The sequence below is a fragment of the Leptodactylus fuscus genome, chromosome 3, assembly GCF_031893055.1.
Source record: "Leptodactylus fuscus isolate aLepFus1 chromosome 3, aLepFus1.hap2, whole genome shotgun sequence".
Classification (NCBI taxonomy): Eukaryota; Metazoa; Chordata; class Amphibia; order Anura; family Leptodactylidae; genus Leptodactylus; species Leptodactylus fuscus.
The window spans coordinates 247,769,956-247,785,809 of NC_134267.1; the positions used below are offsets into that span (position 1 = coordinate 247,769,956).

Below are 15,854 nucleotides of genomic sequence, written 5' to 3' on the forward strand. Positions count from 1 at the left end.
GTTATCTGGAATCTGTTTGGTGTTTCTCCCCGGAGGCAGCGGACGTCCAGGCATCAATACAACAGTCTCCTTACCGAGTGACAGTGATGTAGTGATGTATACATGATATCTTATTGCCTGATTCACACCCTATGCAAATCATAGAATTCAAATTAAATTTGTGCTAAAATCAGTAAGAATCATAAAATCTATTTTTACTCCTACAGAAAATCCCAGTGCGATCTCTGAGGGAAACGTCATGTTATCAGTAAGTGATAAAGGAGAAGATGAAGATATGATGGAGCGCTCCTCAGGAGAAAACCTCATTACCCCTCATGTACATCCAGGACGTCACAGTACAGATCCATCATATAATCCCCCCAATCATGAGGAACCTTCTGACCAACCACAGATTGTGACCACAAGTACTGAGAAGAAAGGCGGGAAAAGGTTTCAGTGTGAGGAATGTGGAAGAGCATTTATTAATAGTGCAAGTCTAGTAACACACAGAAGAAGTCACACAGGAGAGAAGCCATATTCATGTTCAGAATGTGGGAAATGTTTTACTACGAAAGGAAATCTTGTTATACATGAGAGACGTCACACAGGAGAGAAGCCATATTCATGTTCAGAATGTGGGAAATTCTTTTCATGTAAATCGGATCTTATGAAACACAAGAGAAGTCACACAGGAGAGAAGCCGTATTCATGTTCAGAATGTGGGAAATGTTTTACTACGAAAGGAAGTCTTGTTATACATGAGAGACTTCACACAGGAGAGAAGCCATATTCATGTTCAGAATGTGGGAAATGTTTTACTACGAAAGGAAATCTTGTTATACATGAGAAACTTCACACCGGAGAGAACCCATATTCATGTTCAGAATGTGGGAAATGTTTTACTACGAAAGGAAGTCTTGTTATACATGAGAGACTTCACACAGGAGAGAAGCCATATTCATGTTCAGAATGTGGGAAATGTTTTACTACGAAAGGAACTCTTGTTGAACATAAGAGACTTCACACAGGAGAGAAGCCATATTCATGTTCAGAATGTGGAAAATGTTTTACTATGAAAAGAAATCTTGTTATACATGAGAAACTTCACACAGGAGAGAAGCCATATTCATGTTCAGAATGTGGGAAATTCTTTTCATGTAAATCGGATCTTATGAAACACGAGAGAAGTCACACAGGAGTGAAGCCATATTCATGTTCAGAATGTGGGAAATGTTTTACTACGAAAGGAAGTCTTGTTATACATGAGAGACTTCACACAGGAGAGAAGCCATATTCATGTTCAGAATGTGGGAAATGTTTTACTATGAAAGGAAATCTTGTTGAACATGAGAGACTTCACACAGGAGAGAAGCCATATTCATGTTCAGAATGTGGGAAATGTTTTACTATGAAAGGAAATCTTGTTGAACATGAGAGACTTCACACAGGAGAGAAGCCATATTCATGTTCAGAATGTGGAAAATGTTTTACTACGAAAGGAAATCTTGTTATACATGAGAGACGTCACACAGGAGAGAAGCCATATTCATGTTCAGAATGTGGGAAATTCTTTTCATGTAAATCGGATCTTATGAAACACGAGAGAAGTCACACAGGAGAGAAGCCTTATTCATGTTCAGAATGTGGGAGATGTTTTACTCAGAAAGGAAGTCTTGTTATACATGAGAGACGTCACACAGGGGAGAAGCCATATTCCTGTTCAGAATGTGGGAAATTCTTTTCATGTAAATCGGATCTTATGAAACACAAGAGAAGTCACACAGGAGAGAAGCCTTATTCATGTTCGGAATGTGGAAAATGTTTTAGAGATAAATTCAATCTTACTAGACATGAGAGAAGTCACACAGGGGAGAATAATCTTGTTACCTGTGACGGAATACAGTAAAGGGAATAGCCATTTTGATGTTCTGTAGGTGGAAAATACCCGACACTGCCTCTTGGTCTCGGTGACACAGCTCATGTTTTTATAAGACGCTGGCATTTTTCCCATAGTATTTTGCATTTCCTTTTAGTATTTGTAGCCTAAACGTTGCAGCCAATCTGGAAGCCGCGCAGATCTTTCCATTATACTTCTCTGTGTTTATGCTCCACTCCCACTTACATGGCTTCCTCCAGTGAAACAACCACTAAGTTGTAGAGAAGTGGAAGCAAGTGATTGCACCCAACCCAACTGACTAACCACAGAGAGACATCCATCCAAGGAGGAAGTCCCCCCGCTAGCTCTTTATTACAACTAGCCAGACTCTACGGGAAAGAAGCCACCAGCTCTTTATCAAGGAAGAAAAGACCACCCTGAAGGAGAGGCTCGGCCTGGGTCCTCATATACAACCCCGAAGGGCCTTGGGATAATGTCACAATACGAAGCCATGAGCAGTGGGAGTACCAGGCCACTCGACGTCGGATGAGGAAGAAACTGAATTGGCCCAAGTGCTGCAGTAGGAGTGGTCATATCATTTCTGATCGTCTCAACACCCAATATGCTAATTGTGCTCCATACTGTCAGGCGGTGTCTGCTCAAGTCCAGCACTACTGACCTGACTGACTGGTAAAACTAACACTGTCAGATCTGAAGTCACAATTGCTGATGCATTGCTACTGGATTTATGTTGAAATACTAATTTTCCTTTAAAACTAAAGACTATCAGCTTTGGAATAAAGAATGTATTATAAGATGGCGACGATTCTTATGTTTTGCTAAATTCCTTAGATTGTAACCAAGACTACAACCTGTTATACGTCACAATCAAGAGCCAATCATGTGAAGAATTTCATGTTATATTATGCATTAACCCTTTCTTTTCCTTTCCTGTATAACTATGTGTGACATGAAATAAAGTTAGTTCAGTGCTATGGAGGCGATGATATAGCATGAGCTGGGATTGAAAACGGAACTGAGTGTCTGTGTCATTCTTAGCGCGGTGCACACATGCTAATACTAATTTGGATCTGACTGATTGACCCGTGCTGTCGAATTCGACCCTGACAAATGGCGACCAACGTGGGGCTATCATGAGGAAACCAGGGGGGGCTCGCTGACCCGCATAGGCCGCCACACCGAACTCCGCCATTTCCCGAGGAGGGTGTCCAGAACCTCAAACGATCACGGTGAGTTTACTCATATTTTATATGTGTTCACTTGCCTGTGAATCTCGAGAGGTGGCGGTTTAGTAAGTGTGGTGGTGAGCCGGGTCGGGTGCTCAAGGTCTTAAAGGGACAGACATGCCTGGAGTTTCCTCTGATAGCTTAGAACCGCAGCACTGATATATTTCTGTCCTGTGTGGCTCAATCGGTCAGATAGAGGTGTGGATTGAGATTGGGCTTGTGCCTGTTTGACTATAGTGTGAGGGGAGGTAGCTAACAGCCGTCTGTTTAGATTATTTTTAGACTATTGTATTTGGTGCCGTACCATCATTGTTATTTCGAATTTGTGGTTCTCCCTGGCGATAGGCTGGGTCTGAGAATGAACTTGTGGTTCTTCCTGGCGATAGGCTGGGTCTGAGAACGAATTTGTGGTTCTCCCTGGCGATAGGCTGGGTCTGAGAACGAATTTGTGGTTCTCCCTGGCGATAGGCTGGGTCTGAGAACGAACTTGTGGTTCTTCCTGGCGATAGGCTGGGTCTGAGAACGAATTTGTGGTTCTCCCTGGCGATAGGCTGGGTCTGAGAACGAACTTGTGGTTCTCCCTGGCGATAGGCTGGGTCTGAGAACGAATTTGTTGTTTTAGGTATTTGCTGTTCTGGTCGCGTGGCGCTAAAGAACAGAGATCGTGGTACGGCTGTTCATATGCAAGCATACTTTGTCTACAGAGGCACAGACGGCTGTGGATTTGGTTAAAAGTGAGAGAGGGGAAGAAACAGGTGAATGAGGTGGAATGTTAGGAGATAAAGGTTTGCTCATTGCAGGGTCGCAAGGACTCTATAGCGTGAGGGATATGCAGGACTGACAGGCGAGGGAGGACATGAAAACGCTGAACCTCTGTTTGGTTATCTGAAACTTGATGATAAAAAGAATATGCCGAGTATAATTGCTTGTGCGCCACTGCCCTAAAATGGCGCCGAGAGTGGTGGAGATGGGTGGACCTGTGACGTCTGTGGACAGCAGAATCCTGATTGGCAAGATGTCGGTGTAGCCTGTGGAGCTCCCCGCCCATCCCCTGTTGTCTCATCTTCCGAACCAACGCCCAGGGATGGCGGAAGTGAGGTTATGGCTGTTTCCTCTGGCGGCCATGTTAGTACACCCAGACCAACACCTCCCACCGCCCCTCAGATCTCAGATCACGCCCCTATATCCGGTGATAGCTACATCCAGTTCCTAGTACAAACTCTCAACCCCGGAAGAGGTCAAACCCCCGGTAGCCCCCCTTTTCCGAGTCTCCAAGTGTATATGCCCAGTTCAGCTATAAAAGACCCCACTGTATACCATTATTATGATGTTTAGAGGATTATACATTCAAAACTTTGGTTGGAATCTAATAAAGAAAAATTGGAATAGTCTGGTAAATTCCCTTTAAAGCAACGTCAAGTATAGTTTGAGGTTTTGAACATCTGGGATAATTAGATTGTGGTTTGCCATGAAAATATTCAAAGATTGCACGAAAATGTTAATATGTAATTTTTGTGTCAGTATATTAACTGCTGTTTGAGTTTTATTCCTATTTTATTTCTGTAGAGAGCAATCAAAGCTTTTTCATTGACTGCCAAGAGCTTCAAGGTCGTTTTATCTCTTAGACTGCCAGATGCTGGAGGAAGCGCAGAGAAGACGAAACTTGGCTTTGTGCCAGCACCAGAGTCCACAGTCTATGTATTATATCCGAAGAAGTGATTTGGTACAAAATCTAAGCAGATGATGTCATGGTTATGTTTTGAATTATTGTTTGTCTGTTATTGTCTTTTAAACTGTTGTATCCACAAAAGAGCAAAAAGGTGATAGTGAGAAGTTTCGGATCTTCACAGCGTGGGTATGGGAGGTCACGGAGGGGGAGGCGGCCACTCACCCTCTGTCGCCTCACCAACCTACAAGTTGGGGTTTTACCCCAAGTTGAAATCTTTGTGCAAGAGTTCAAGGCGCACAGAGATTGGATTACTGGTATCATCTATGTATTACAGAGAATATTCTGATTTTTACTTGTTTGTTTATGTCTCTATGTGTTTATGGGAATGGGAAATAATGAGCTGAAACTTCTTCTTTGTGTCTTATCCCATAGTTATGTGTTGGAACTTATGTTGTAACTTTATATCCAGTCACGTTATGCTAATTATCCTAAACGTATCTTCTTTTTGTCTAAGAATTTACCATTAGAGACCGGAATCCTTATTATTTGTTACATATTTGTACCTCGTCATTGTAGATTTCCCTGAGCTGGCTCAGATCACGGTTATGAGGGAAGGTAACTCATCTGGTCTGTGCCGTATTTTAATCTTTGTATATTATTCTTTATCATTTGTATCATACAGAAGTGTGCACAATATCACACTAGCTTCCGTTCTCTTTTTATGTAGTCACTGATCCGACATAGAATTGTCTTAGTAAAGCATTTGGTGTTGCCTTCTTTAAAGCCGTACCCGACCCCTTAAGATAGTTGAGAAAACATATAGTGCTAGAAGTGGGGTACGGTAGAAGGTTTTTCTTGTTAGGACTGTGTTGTTAGCAACATTTTGACTTTAAAAGTAAAATTTTAGGAAAATTCTGATAATCTGGAATTTTGAGACGTCCATCAAATAATCCAGAATATAGTGTGAAATTGTGTAAAAAACATGTATATATTTAAAAAGAGAGAGGTTGTAAATACATTTTGTTGACATTTTTTTTAATTTTTTTTATATGGTAGAGTTGGAAGGGACCTGAAGGGCCATCGGGTCCAACCCCCTGCGAGTGCAGGTTTTCCTAAATCATCCCAGCTATATGTTTCTCCAGATTCCGCTTGAAGATTTCCATTGATGGAGCGCCCACCACCTCCCGTGGCAGCCTATTCCACTCTCTCACTCCCCTCACTGTCAGAAAGTTTTTCCTAATGTCTAATCTGTATCTCTTTCCCTTTCGTTTCATCCCATTGCTTCTTGTACTTCCTTGTGCTAATGAGAATAGGGGAGATCCCTCTGCACTGTGACTACCTTTCAGATATTTGTAGACTGCTATTAAATCTCCCCTCAGCCTTCTCTTCTGCAAACTAAACAATCCCAGTTCTTTTAGCCGCTCCTCATAGGACATGGTTTGCAGACCTTCCACCATTTTGGTTGCTCTTCTCTGGACTTGCTCCAATATATCGATGTCTTTCTTGAATTGAGGCGCCCAGAACTGTACACAGTATTCCAGGTGTGGTCATGGGCTGCCTATGTATTCTGGGCAATGAGCGGTCACAATGTGTTAGATTATGTGAATCATGAAATGAATAGTTGAAAAATGTTGATGTAATGAAAAGATGCCAGAAAGTGGCAAGAAACAGGAGGGTTAGGTATGTTACCTAAGTTTAGGATGTCAAAAAGATGGAACTTAGAAGCTGAAACAGAAAGTGATGTGATAATATGCACATGATAGGAGGGCTAGCAGATTTTGGGTTGAAGCAAGTGAAAAGATTGCGCAAGAAAGTGAACAAGGGTTGAGATAAGCTGATTGAAACTAAGATTGTCCCCCATTGTGTAAAATTGTCATGTAATGATTAGAGATGAGCGAACAGTGTTCTATCGAACACATGTTCGATCGGATATCAGGGTGTTCGCCATGTTCGAATCGAATCGAACACCGCGTGGTAAAGTGCGCCAAACCTTAGACTCCGCCTCCTCCAGCAGAGCCAGCACTGATTGGCCGAAGGCTGGCCAATGCATTCCTATGCAAATGCAGAGACTTAGCAGTGCTGAGCCAGTTCTGCTCAACTACACATCTGATGCACACTCGGCACTGCTACATCAGATGTAGCAATCTGATGTAGCAGAGCCGAGGGTGCACTAGAACCCCTGTGCAAACTCAGTTCACGCTAATAGAATGCATTGGCCAGCGCTTATTGGCCAGAGTACGGAACTCGACCAATCAGCGCTGGCTCTGCTGGAGGAGGCGGAGTCTAAGATCGCTCCACACCAGTCTCCATTCAGGTCCGACCTTAGACTCCACCTCCTCCGGCAGAGCCAGCGCTGATTGGCCGAAGGCTGGCCAATGCATTCCTATGCGAATGCAGAGACTTAGCAGTGCTGAGCCAGTTCTGCTCAACTACACATCTGATGCAACCCTTGTGCACACTCTGCTTCATCAAGCTAATAGAAAGCATTGGCCAGCACTGATTGGCCAGAGTACGGAATTCGGCCAATCAGCGCTGGCCAATGCATCCCTATGGGAAAAAGTTTATGTCACAAAAATCACAATTACACACCCGATAGAGCCCCAAAAAGTTATTTTTAATAACATTCCCCCCTAAATAAAGGTTATCCCTAGCTATCCCTGCCTGTACAGCTATCCCTGTCTCATAGTCACAAAGTTCACATTCTCATATGACCCGGATTTCAAATCCACTATTCGTCTAAAATGGAGGTCACATGTTTTCGGCAGCCAATGACTTTTTCCAATTTATTTCAATGCCCCCGGTGTCGTAGTTCCTGTCCCCTGCGCTGTTGTCCCCCACCTCCCCTGCGCTGTTATTGGTGCAAAAAAGGCGCCAGGGAAGATGGGAGGGGAATCGAATTTTGGCGCACTTTACCACGCGGTATTCGATTCGAACATGGCGAACACCCTGATATCCGATCGAACATATGTTCGATAGAACACTGTTCGCTCATCTCTATGTGTGTGCTTAGCACACACATTCAGCTCTACTTCATCGGGCTAATAGAATGCATTGGCCAATCAGCGCTGGCTCTGTTGGAGGAGGCGGAGTCTAAGGTCGGACCAGAATGGAGACTGGTGTGGAGCGATCTTAGACTCCGCCTCCTCCAGCAGAGCCAGCGCTGATTGGCCGAAGGCTGACCAATGCATTCCTATTGGTAGCAGTGCTGCTGAACTACACCGTGTGCCGGTCAGCCCATCTGATATAGCAGAGCCGAGTGTGGATATAGGAATCCACACTCGGCTCTGCTATATCAGAGTTCCGTACTCTGGCCAATCAGCGCTGTCCAATGCATTCCTATTGGAAAAAGTTTATGTCACAAAAATCACAATTACACACCTGATAGAGCCCCAAAAACTTATTTTTAATAACATTCCTACCTAAATAAAGGTTATCCCTAGCTATCCCTGCCTGTACAGCTATCCCTGTCTCTTAGTCACAAAGTTTACATTCTCATATGACCCGGATTTGAAATCCACTATTCGTCTAAAATGGAGGTCACCTGATTTCGGCAGCCAATGACTTTTTCCGATTTTTTTTCAATGCCTCCGGTGTCGTAGTTCCTGTCCCACCTCCCCTGCGCTGTTATTGGTGCAAAAAAAGCGCCAGGGAAGGTGGGAGGGGAATCAAATTTTTTGGGAGTTTGCCACGTGATGTTCGATTCGAATCGAACACATCGAACAGCCTGATATCCGATCGAACATGTGTTCGATAGAACACTGTTCGCTCATCTCTAATAAGAACTTGTTGCCCCTCAGTAAATTCCCAATAGCGTGCTTTGCGGTCGTACCAAGTCTTTTGTCGAGTCTGCGCCCTCTGGACCTGCTCTTTAGCAAAATGGGCCAACCGGGCCAGCGTGTCCCAAAGCTTCAGAACATAAGGGACAACAGGAATTCCGGTATCCTCCACTGGCCCCTCCCAGTGCTCCTTGACTAAGGTTAACGGACCACGAACTTTCCGGCCATACAGCAGTTCAAAGGGGGAAAATCCAGTAGATTCCTGGGGCACTTCCCGATATGCAAACAGGAGATGTGGTAGGTACCTTTCCCAGTCTGGATCAGTCTCAGTAAAGGCTTTTAACATGTTCTTTAGAGTACCATTAAACTGCTCACATAGTCCATTGGTCTGGGGGTGGTATGGGGTGGTCCGGATCGCCCGCACCCCGCAGGTACGCCATAGACACTGTACCAGTTCGGACATAAATTGGGTACCCTGGTCTGACAAGATCTCACTTTGGAATCCAACTCTGGTGAAGACAGTCACAAGGGCCTCGGCTACTTTGGTGGCAGAGATACAGGATAGTGCCACAGCTTCTGGGTATCGGGTGGCATAGTCGACTACTGTCAATATATATTGTTTCCCAGATTTACTGGGTCTAGCCAAAGGCCCGATGATATCAACAGCCACTCGTTGGAAGGGTTCATCAATGACGGGCAAAGGCTGTAAGGGGGCTCTTGGGTGGTCCCCTGGTCGGCCTCTACGCTGACATACATCACAAGTCCGACAGAACTGCGCAACAGCCTGAGAGATCCCAGGCCAATAAAACAAGTGAGTAAGCCTCCGTTCTGTGCGAGTTTTCCCTTGATGGCCAGCCATGGGAATGTCATGGGCAAGGTGCAGTAGGGAGGCCCGGTATCGCTGGGGCACAACAAGCTGTCTACAATAAGTCCAGGGTTTATCTGGAGAGCAAGCCTCTGTAACCTGGTAGAGGAGTCCATCTTCCTTAATAATCTTCTCACCACTTTCTCCTATCTGTCCAATCTCAGCCCGTGCTCGGAAACTATCCAATGTAGGGTCCGTCTCTACCTCCCTCCTAAACTGTGCCTTGTCCCAAATTTCAGGATTATTAGCCCCGAGGGAAGAGTCACTCACCAGTTGGGAAGTTGGGGCCGCTGGGCTGGCATCTGACAGCAAATCCAGTCGATCCATGTTGGCTTCTCTCTGAGCTTGGCTTCGGGTCACTGGTCCCACAAAGTGGCACTGTAGATTTCCAACATCGTTGCCTAACAGAACATCGGCCGGCAGCCCGCTCATCACACCAATTGTGCATCGTTTTGGACCATAACCATAGTTGAGTTCCACGGTAGCTTTAGGAATACGTCTTTGAGTACCCCCTGCCAACTTGATAGAAATGCCAGGGCCCTCCTCTAGGGCCTCGGGTCGCACAACTCGGGGGTCCGCTACCGTTAGGAAAGCTCCCGAGTCCCGGAATCCAACAACTGTTCGGCCATCCAGTAGGACCTCCTGCAAGTGCTTCCTCTGAAGGTTTGCGGGATGTCTGGCGGAAGGCTGAATCCCATAGACCCCTGGAGGTGGAACAGATGGGTCATTCATGGAGTCATCTGGAAATGGGGCCAAACTTTCTGTCCTAGGAGTGGTTCCCAGGTAGTGAATAGGCCGGGATGCCACGGTGGCCCGTGCCCCCATGTTAACAGGGCAACTAGCTTGCAAATGTCCAGGCCGCCCGCACCCAAAACATCTGCGCTCTAGCATTCTTCCAGTGGGTCGTTGTCTAGGGACAGGGTTGTTCATAGCTGGAGGCCGATGGGCTGGGGCAGGGGTAGAGGGGGAATTGTAATCCTGAGGCCGGACACGAAAGGTGGGTGGCTGGCTGAAGGGTGTCTGGCGGACTGTGGTAGTTTTCCGCTCCTCTGCAAACAACCTCTTCCACTGCGGCTTGATGGTCAGGCCCTCATCTGCAAGAGAAGCAGCTTGCTCAACTGTGGCTGGGTTCCGTTCCAGCACCCACTCACGGATCTCAGCGGGGCACTGGGAAAAGAACTGTTCCTTAAGTATGACTTGGAGGATCTTATCGACTGTGACAGCCTCCTCTCCTTCTAGCCAGCGCTTGCATGCTTGCTTCAACTTGTGGGCGAACATGTGGAAGGAGCTTCCCCCGTTGTAAGACAAAGAGCGGAACTGAACTCGGTAGGTCTCTGGAGTGACTGCATAATACTTCTGCACCGCTCTTTTAATGGCCTCATAGTCCCGCTGATCACTAGGGTCCATGGCTCTGAGAGCTTCCGCAGCCCCATCTCGTAGGTGTCCCACCAGATACCGGACCCAATCCTTCTCTGGGACTTCCATCAGGCGGCACTGGTGTTCGAAGTCCTGAAAATATCCATCAACATCCCCAGCCGCTTCATCAAAGGTCTTGAAGTGTTTATGGGAGACATATGGTGGTTCTCTCACTGTTGGGCTGGGGGTCGGCGTTTGATTATAATTCCTCGTAGTTATCTCAGCCATTCGCCTTTCATGCGCCATTCTTTCCTTTTCATGCGCCATTCTCTGTTCCTCCTTCTCCGTTTCCTGAGCCCTCTGTAATGCTCTACTCCTTTGCTCTGCAGTTGCTCCTAGCCCCAGCACTGCCAATTCCTCCTCATACAAAACAACCCATCTGCTCTTTTGGGTCTGTACCTGCCACTCCCGTATCTCTCCAGTCTCCTGGGGGCAGCCCTCCTCATGGTCGCTTTGCAGGGTCATCTCCTCCAGTGCCTCGATCAGTTGATCTATCGTTCTTCCCTGGTAACTCAGGTTTAGTTCCCGGGCCCTTACTTGTAGACTTGCCATAGTCCAGTTCCTGTATTCTGAGGTTGTGGCTCCATTAATCGCTGGGCTGCTGTAGTCCATCTCGCTGTCCTCTGTTGATCCCACCGCTGCCAACCAGTTGTCACAGAGCAAAGGTATACGTCCTTCCTCCGGAGGATATCTTGAATCAACATGGACGCAAGAGGTCAGGAGACAACAGCAATTTATTGTAATCCACAAAGTTAGTAGCCGGTGGCGGTCACATCAACCGTAACAACAATAAGTCCACAGAAGTCACAATCCAATGATAGCTTTGGTTCCTTGGTCCTGTAACTAAATCCTGGCTCTCTGCAGAGCTGTGCACAGGCCGGCTAACACATACTAACTGCTAACTTCATCCTATATACTAACACTGTTACATCCTATATGAGTCACAGATCCTTCCCCCCTCACCTATGCCAAGGAGAGCAGACTCCCTGTCTACTTTGGACAATGCACCGTCCAACATCTTCTTGGAGACACCAATCAGATTATCTCCACCCATTGTCCTCACTGGTCCTCACTAGTTAGAGGTATTTGCATACAATGTGCTAACACACTAGACCCCAATCAGCCAACTACACATTGATGTATACAACAGGTTAGAGAATACATTCCACATGAAATATATATTACACATTGCCTATAGTATAGACTCTAACCATCCCGTGACACACATATATTATATATCCAGTGCACATATATTATATAATTCCAGTGCACATATATTAAATATCCAGTGCACATATATTATATATATCCAGTGCAGATATATTAAATATCCAGTGCACATATATTAAATATCCAGTGCACATATAATATATATATATATCCAGTGCACATATATATTTTATATCTAGTGCACATATATTATATTTCCATTGCACACATATTATATATATCCAGTGCACATATACTATATATATCCAGTCCACATATATTAAATATCCAGTGCACATATAATATGTATATATCCAGTGCACATATATTAAATATGCAGTGCACGTATATTATATATCCAGTGCACATATATTAAATATATCCAGTGCACATATATTAAAAATATCAAGTGCACATATATTATATATATCCAGTGCACATATATTATAAATATCCAGTGCAAATATATATATCCAGTGCACATATTTTATATATATCCATTGCACATATATTATAAATATCCAGTGCAAATATATATATCCAGTGCACATATATTATATATCCAGTGCACATATATTATATATCCAGTGCAAATATATTATATATATCCAGTGCACATATATTATATATCCAGTGCACATATATTATATATCCAGTGCACATATATTATATATATCCAGTGGACATATATTATAGATCCAGTGCACATATATTATATATATCCAGTGCACATATATTATATATCCAGTGCACATATATTATATACATCCATTGCACATTTATTATATATCCAGTTCACATATATTATATATAACCAGTGGACATATATTGTATATCCAGTGCACATATATTAAATATTCAGTGCACATATATTATATGTCCAGTGCACATATATTATAAATATCCAGTGCAAATATATATATCCAGTGCACATATTTTATATATATCCATTGCACATATATTATAAATATCCAGTGCAAATATATATATCCAGTGCACATATATTATATATCCATTGCACATATATTATAAATATCCAGTGCAAATATATATATCCAGTGCACATATATTATATATCCAGTGCACATATATTATATATCCAGTGCAAATATATTATATATATCCAGTGCACATATATTATATATCCAGTGCACATATATTATATATCCAGTGCACATATATTATAAATATCCAGTGCACATATATTATATATCCAGTGCACATATATTATATATATCCAGTGCACATATATTAAATATCCAGTGCACATATATTATATATCCAGTGCACATATATTATAGATCCAGTGCACATATACTATATTTATCCAGTGCACATATATTATATATCCAGTGCACATATATTAAATATATCCATTGCACATATATTGTATATATAGTGCACATATATTATAAATATCCAGTGCACATATATTATATATCTAGTGCACATATATTATATATATCCAGTGCAGATATATTAAATATCCAGTGCACATATATTATTTATATCCAGTGCAGATATATTAAATATCCAGTGCACATATAATAAATATCCAGTGCTCATGTATTAAATATATCTAGTGCACGTACATTATATATCTAGTGCACACATAAAAATATCCAGTGCACATATATTAAATATATCCAGTGCACATATATTATATATACAGTGCACATATATTATATATCCAGTGCACATATAAAAATATCCAGTGCACATATATTAAATATATCCAGTGCACATATACTATAGATCCAGTGCACATATATTAAATATATACAGTGCACATATATTATATATCCAGTGCACATATATTATAGATCCAGTGCACATATAAAAATATCCAGTGCACATATATTAAATATATCCAGTTCACATATGTTATATATCCAGTGCACATATATTATATATATCCAGTGCACATATATTATATATCCAGTGCACATATATTATACATCCAGTGCACATATATTATATATATCCAGTGCACATATATTATATATCCAGTGCACATATATTAAATATATCCATTGCACATATATTGTATATATAGTGCACATATATTATAAATATCCAGTGCACATATATTATAGATCCAGTGCACATATAAAAATATCCAGTGCACATATATTAAATATATCCAGTTCACATATATTATAGATCCAGTGCACATATATTATATATATCCAGTGCACATATATTAAATATCCAGTGCACATATATTATTATATCCAGTGCACATATATTATATATATCCAGTACACATATATTATAAATCCAGTGCACATATATTATATATATGCAGTGCACATATATTAAATATCCAGTGCACATATATATATATCCAGTGCAGATATATTAAATATCCAGTGCACATATATTAAATATATCCAGTGCACGTACATTATATATCTAGTGCACATATAAAAATATCCAAAGCACATATATTAAATATATCCAGTGCACATATATTAAATATATCCAGTGCACATATACTATAGATCAAGTGCACATATATTAAATATATCCAGTACACATATATTATATATCCAGTGCACATATATTAAATATATCCAGTTCACATATATTATATATCCAGTGCACGTATATTATATATATCCAGTGCACATATATTATATATATCCAGTGCACATATATTATATATATACAGTGCACATATATTATATATATCTAGTGCACATATATTATATATCCAGTGCACATATATTATATATATCCAGTGCACATATATTATATATATCCAGTGTACATATATTATATATCCAGTGCACATATATTATATATATCCAGTGCACATATATTATATATATCCAGTGCACATATATTATATATCCAGTGCACATATATTATATATATCCAGTGCACATATATTATATATCCAGTGCACATATATTATTGATCCAGTTCACATATATTATATATATATCCAGTGCACATATATTATTGATCCAGTTCACATATATTATATATATATCCAGTGTACATATATTAAATATCCAGTGCACATATATTATATATCCAGTGCTCATATATTAAATATACCCATTGAACATATATTATATATACTGTGCACATATATTATATACATCCAGTGCACATATATTATATATATCCAGTGCACATATATTATATATCCAGTGCACATATATTATAACTATCCCGTGCACATATATTATAGATCCAGTGCACATATATTATATATATACAGTGCAAATATATTGTATATCCAGTGCACATATATTATATATAGAGATGAGTGAACACTAAAATGTTCGAGGTTCGAAATTCGATTCGAACAGCCGCTCAATGTTCGTGTGTTCGAACGGGTTTCGAACCCCATTATAGTCTATGGGGAACAGATACTCGTTAAGGGGGAAACCCAAATCCGTGTCTGGAGGGTCACCAAGTCCACTATGACACCCCAGGAAATGATGCCAACACCTCTGGAATGACACTGGGACAGCAGGGGAAGCATGTCTGGGGGCATCTAACACACCAAAGACCCTCTATTACCCCAACATCACTGCCTAACAACTACACACTTTCCACATTCAAAAAAACCTCAAAGTGGGAAAATACCTGGAATCCTTCTTTACTCCCCAAATGGATGGACACAAACCCCAATTTAAGCTCAACAAACAGTAACAACCACCCCTTTAAATCACGTTCCCCATGACAACCACAAATGGAATAGGCAATGGGAATTCCAAAAGCCCTCACCCTTAACTGTCATTTTGAGTGTGTGTGTGTGTGTGTGATGTGGTAAGACCTTCCAAAATTCACTTTTCTAGCC

General features: G+C 41.8%; 1 protein-coding gene across 4 annotated transcripts in view; it reads left to right on the forward strand.

Annotated features, from left to right (window-relative positions):
* LOC142198407 (uncharacterized) overlaps positions 1-2,881 on the forward strand; it is a 42,471-nt gene extending 39,590 nt beyond the window's left edge. For all 4 annotated transcript variants that reach the window (XM_075269439.1, XM_075269441.1, XM_075269438.1 and 1 more), the window contains one exon: positions 207-2,881. In XM_075269439.1, the coding sequence (XP_075125540.1) occupies positions 207-1,885 (1,679 nt within the window). In that variant the 3' untranslated portion in view covers positions 1,886-2,881. The remainder of the gene's footprint in view (positions 1-206) is intronic.
* The last annotated feature ends 12,973 nt before the right edge of the window (positions 2,882-15,854 follow it).